At 44.6% G+C, this 6,000-nt stretch overlaps 1 protein-coding gene across 1 annotated transcript in view; it reads left to right on the top strand.

The window, feature by feature from the left end:
• CNTNAP1 (contactin associated protein 1) overlaps positions 1-6,000 on the top strand; it is a 63,762-nt gene that overhangs the window by 18,550 nt on the left and 39,212 nt on the right. The window contains exon 9 of the mRNA XM_015426592.1: positions 848-997. Within this exon, the coding sequence (XP_015282078.1) occupies positions 848-997 (150 nt within the window). The remainder of the gene's footprint in view (positions 1-847; positions 998-6,000) is intronic.

Genomic DNA, 6,000 nt, shown 5'->3' with positions numbered 1-6,000 from the left:
CCCACCACCCTCCTCTTTCCCAGCATGGCACTCACCTCCAAAGAAGTAGTGGTTCCCTGTGCGCAACTGAATGTTTCGGTCAACGCGGACGCTGGCATCATTCTGGTCGTCAATGGTTATGACAGCTGAGGTTTCATGCACCTTCAGGAACACTGAATGCCAGAAGCCATCATTGAGACGATAGCCTGGGGGGGGAGGGGGGACAGAAGAAATTCAGCACACTTGGGAAGACTGTTAATGACCATCTCCTCCCTAGCTTCCCAAGCCTACTCTTCATGCTGGAGCCCCAGGTATAGATCCATAGCACCTCCAGTGAAACCTTTGCTCTGTAAAGGTACTGAGGTGGATCCTACATAGGGCTACCAAGTACTTATCGCGAATCGGTGGGGGACGTATAGTTCTTGGCGGGAACATTCCCGCGGGGAAAACACAGGCGCTGCACAATCCTGCCGCCCAGACATGACGTGGGCATGTAGCTGGGCAACGCTCTGGCAATGGGGCTGAAAACTCGATGGTACCATCGAGTTTTCAGCCCCATTGCCAGAGCGTTGCCCGGCTACATGCCCACGTCATGTCTGGGCGGCAGGATTGTGCAGCGCCTGTGTTTTCCCCGCGGGAATGTTCCCGCCAAGAACTATACGTCCCCCACCGATTCGCGATAAGTACTTGGTAGCCCTATGTAGGATCCACCTCAGTACCTTTACAGAGCAAAGGTTTCACTGGAGGTGCTATGGATCTATACCTGGGGCTCCAGCATGAAGAGTAGGCTTGGGAAGCTAGGGAGGAGATGGTCATTAACAGTCTTCCCAAGTGTGCTGAATTTCTTCTGTCCCCCCTCCCCCCCCAGGCTATCGTCTCAATGATGGCTTCTGGCATTCAGTGTTCCTGAAGGTGCATGAAACCTCAGCGGTCATAACCATTGATGACCAGAATGATGCCAGCGTCCGTGTTGACCGAAACATTCAGTTGCGCACAGGGAACCACTACTTCTTTGGAGGTGAGTGCCATGCTGGGAAAGAGGAGGGTGGTGGGTAGGCAAAGGCTCATGGTGAGAATCGTTGTAAGGATGATTTAAAGGATAGACTACAGGTTAATAATAATATACTTTATTGTCATTGTACACAGTACAACGAAATTAAAGGTGCAATCATTTTAGTGATCTACAGCCATACACATATACACTCACACAACCATTCACAACCATCCCATAACTCCCTTAAGGTTCACATTGCAACCTAAACCACCGATGTCACCCAAATTCCAACTTCATGCAGCATTTAAAGCAATAATAGCTCTCGAATAAAAACTGTTTTTTAATCTGTTTGTCCTTGTTTTAATTGTCCTATATCTTCTACCTGAAGGCAGCAGTTCAAACAAGGAGTGTTCAGGATGTGACAAATCCTGCAGAATGTTCTTTGCTTTTTTCAAGCATCAAGAACTATACAATTCCTCCAGGAACGGGAGAGGACAGCCAATAATCTTCTGGGCTGTGATGATAACTCTCTGGAGTGCTCTCTGGAGGTTGGTTCAGAGTGGGGGGAAGTGCCATGTTGCCGGCCCAGTCAGGATCGGGCCATTGCAGCATTTCAGCCTGTCATTAAAGTGATAGCCCACATTGAGTCTCTGGTATCAAAAGTTGTGGGACCAATTCCTTATGGACTCAGTTACTAACAAACTTAATAGATTAACCCCAAAACCCATAGAAAAGCCTGTAATGGAAAAATGGGAACCTATATTGGAATTCTTAGCAACAGAAGATTTCTTACCCTCCTCTTGGCAGCAGTTTAGGGAATGGATGTAAACCATCTCCCGACATTGGCAGCAAAAATTTAACTGATTTGCTAGTTGTACATATACTGGATACTTAGTTAGCACCCTTATGCCAAAAGTTTGTTGATCTTTGCTTTACCCCTTGATTTAGAGTGGAAAGTATAGTTTTCCATTTTTTGAAACAAGCAATTGTATTTTTTCTGATTTTTTGATGTTACCTACCTTGATACAAGTTTGCCACTATTGTCATTATTCTGAACTTTTATGTATCCTACTTTATAATGAAAATAAAATTTAAAAAAAATTAAAGTGATAGCCGCATCCTCATGGTGGTCACAAGGATGCCACCCTAGGGAAATTGGGACACTGCCTGCTCCATGTATGGATCAGTTTAATCCAGTTACTTGGATGGATGTTGACAAGATCTTGAGATCTACGAGGGCCACCCCCTATACCATGAATCCCTGTTCATCCTGGACAACCAATTTAGGTAAAGGTAAAGGTTCCCTTGCTCGAAAGCTTGAATCCGACCCTAGGGTTGCGGTCTCCGTTTCAAAGCCGAAGAGCCAGCGCTGTCCGAAGATGTTTCCGTGGTCATGTGGCCGGCATGACTAAACACCAAGGTGCACGGAATGCTGTTACCTTCCCACCGAAGTGGTACCTATTTATCTACTTGCAATTTCTTGCTTTCGAAATGCTAGGTTGGCAGGAGCTGCAACTAGAGACGGGAGCTCACTCCATCATGCGGCACCCGGGTCTCAAACTGCTGAACAACTGACCTTCCACAGCCTGCAGTTCAGCGTCTTAACCACTTGAGCCACCGCAGCTCCATATTATATATTATAATATAATATTATATTATATTATATATTATTATATAATATTATATACTACATATTAGATTACAACCGATTTAACACAGCTGCAAAAGGGCATTTTACCAGCTACATTTAGTCTAGGCAGAGGTTCCCAAACTTATTTGGCCTACTGCCCCCTTTTCAGAAAAAAAATTACTCAGTGCCTCCCTGGAAATCCATCTTCAAGAAGTGGATAAAAAGATGCAGTTTGTGGATCTGCACCTGGATCGTTCCAGCACCCCCCAGATGGTGGTATTGCCCACTTTGGGTACCAGAGGTATAGAGGACCGCTTCCTCTCTGGCTATGTGGATCTATGCTATGATTACCTTGAGGGCAGACTATTGTACTGCACTGTACTTGGGTCGGCTCTTAGAGAAAGCTCCCATTTGGTGCAGAACACCGCAGCCTGGTTACGATCTAGCACGAGGCGGAACATGCATGTCGCACCCGTTCTGCAGTCCTTCTATCAGGCTCGTAGCCGGGGGAGGGGGCATTTGGGGACAATGCCCCCCACAGATGAGCCTCACACCTTTGGACAAGAAATTCAAGAGAAAATTTTTTTTACATTAAAAAAAAAAAGTAAGATGCACGTGGGGGATTCCAAAATGACCCTAGGCACAGGCACAGAAACTTCAGTCTCATTTTCTTTTTGTACAGGCCAAAAAACAAATAGGTTTTTAAGAATGCATAATAATAATAATAATTAATAATAATACTGCAGAAAATGAAATAACATTGCAAAATGCAAAAGAGAGAGAGTCATAGATCCCCCCCCCCCCGGCTTATACAGAAAAGCAGCCTGGAATCAAGTCTCTCCAATTGGAAGGACTAGAGGAGGACTACAGGTTGCAGCAGAGCCGCAACTCTTCTGCTGCTGCTACTGCAAGAGGAGCAGCAAGGCAGGGCCGGGTCGCCCCCCTCCCTAGATTTTCTCACGCCCCACCAACCAAAATGTTCTGGCTCTGCCCCTGCACTCTATTAATTACTAATTACTTACTGAGTTCAGTTCTAGGTTCTGGTTATCACCTAGGTAAAGGTAAAGGTTCCCTTGCTCAAAAGCCAGTCGAGTCCGACTCTAGGGTTGCGGTGCTCATCTCCGTTTCAAAGCCGAAGAGCCAGCGCTGTCCGAAGATGTTTCCGTGGTCATGTGGCCGGCATGACTAAACACCAAGGCGCATGGAACGCTGTTGTCACTTACATAACAGTTAATGCCCTTGGACCCGCCTATCTGCAGGACAGAGATGTAAAATTTCCAGAAATGTTGAAACCTCGGGGGAGGGGGAGGGCAGAGGGGAACAGAAATTTTTGGCAAACGGAAATGTATGTATGCAATACTCCATTTCCTATCAAATCAAAATGGCTCTTACTCATTTAATAACAGGAAATGAATTATTTACAACTTAGCATATAAAATTGTACTATTCTTCATGTTTATGGAACTTGGAAGTATAAATATCTTCATCTCCTAAAAGACAAATGGCAAGCATAAGAAGAAGAAGTATAGCCACTACTTGTGAAAGAGTTCCAAAGCACTATGCTCCATGCTGTTATAGCACGTGTAGCTTTACTTTTTGCTATCTGAGAGGTAGGGAAAAGGTAGAAAGCAAATTTTGTAGCAAACAAAAAAAGTATATTATTTGGACCGAAACTTTTTCATATAGTCACAGTACGTAAGCTAAAGTTATTAAGCTAAAGTTTATAACACTAAAAAGGCTCAACTCTTTTATCATGTTTTATTATCAAACACATTAGAGATCTATTAGATTCAGGTAATCATGTATTATCAGGGGTCATTTCGTAGAAAAAGAGGAGCTCATTAGCATAGCTCATTAGCATAACTTATTTGCATATGCCACACCCCTTGGCATCACCGGAAGTGTGTCAGAAGGCTCCACTGGACTGTTTTGGATTGCTAGCTATTGGGGGGGACGTGCAGATCTGTCCTCGCAGAGAAGGGAGAGCTTGTACCTGAACAAAACTTGGTCTTAAAGGTGCCACTGGATTGTTTTGGACCGGGGGGGGGCTCTGCAACTTACCTGGCTGCTTCTTCCTCTGACTGAGGGCTGCTGGGAGCAGGGGGTGGGGCTTGTTGCATGTGCCCGCCCCCTGGGCTCCTTACTGCCGGAGCTCCGCTCCTGTGCGCTCCTGCAGGAAATGACCCCTGTGTATTATTATCAAACACATTAAAGACATTAGATTAGACATATTAGATTACTTATACATCTTGACTCTAACTAGCCCGTCCTGGCAAGTAACCTCCCCCTCCCGCCTATATGTAAGGCTTGAGGACGTCTCTTTCAATGTGTCTGAAGATAAAGGCGTACTTCTTTCTGTATGACTGGTCTAAGGACTGTAGAAATAGACTGAACTGAACTGAATGTATCTGAAGAAGTGGGCCCAGAATTAAACTTTGGTGGTCTTAAAGGTGCCACTGGACTCTTAACGTTGTTCTGTTAGTGATATTAATTATTGCCAAATTATTTAAACACAACATCTGAAAATGCTGGTGTATGTCTAAGAGTTTTTTTTTCAGTGCTCCGTAACATTTCTCCGTTTTTCCTTTTAAAAAAATTGAGAAAGTCCTCGGACTTTTTGAAGTTGTACATTTGGAATGAGTGAAATTCTTTGTAAAGCAGGGTTTTTTTCACTCAAAAAGGAACTATTTGATAGGATTTTTTTTTCAGCACTACCCCCAATTGCCACATTTTTCTTCTGAAAAACTTGAAAAAGTCCTCAGACTTTTCACGCTATACATTTTGAATGTGAAAAATCTTGCCTCAAAAAGCATTTTAAAGGTAAAAAGGTAAAGGTTTCCTTTGCTAGAAAGCCAGTCGAATCTGACTCTAGGGGGTGGTGCTCATCTCCGTTTCCAAGTCCGAAGATGTCTCTGTGGTCATGTGGCTGACATGACTAAACGCTGAGGTGCACGGACCGCTGTTACCTTCCCACCGAAGTGGTACCTATTTATCTACTTGCCATTTCTTGCTTTCAAACTGCTTGGTTGGCAGGAGCTGGGGCCAGAGACGGGAGCTCACTCTGTCACACAACACTCGGGTCTCGAACTGATGAACTACTGGCCTTCCGGTCTGCAGCTTCAGCGTCTTAACCTCTGAGCCACTGCGGCCCCTAAGAAACATTTTACTCATTGTAAAAGAGGTATTTCATAGGAGTTTCTTTTCAGTGTTCCCCCATTTTCCAGTTTTTCCAATGGAAAAATTGGGGGGAAAAGGCCTTGGGGAAAAAAATAAGGAAACAGTTTTTCCTTCAGAATTTTCCAGGTTCTTCCCTGGCCTCCACATCTCTACTACAGGACTGCCTCTCGCACTGTTCTTCTCTGCGACAGCGTCACTTCAGGGCAAGCTTTCTAAAGGG

The sequence above is a fragment of the Gekko japonicus genome, unplaced genomic scaffold (genome assembly GCF_001447785.1).
Source record: "Gekko japonicus isolate JY-2015 unplaced genomic scaffold, Gekko_japonicus_V1.1 scaffold1636, whole genome shotgun sequence".
Lineage (NCBI taxonomy): Eukaryota > Metazoa > Chordata > Lepidosauria > Squamata > Gekkonidae > Gekko > Gekko japonicus.
This window is presented reverse-complemented; position numbering and strand designations above follow the sequence as displayed.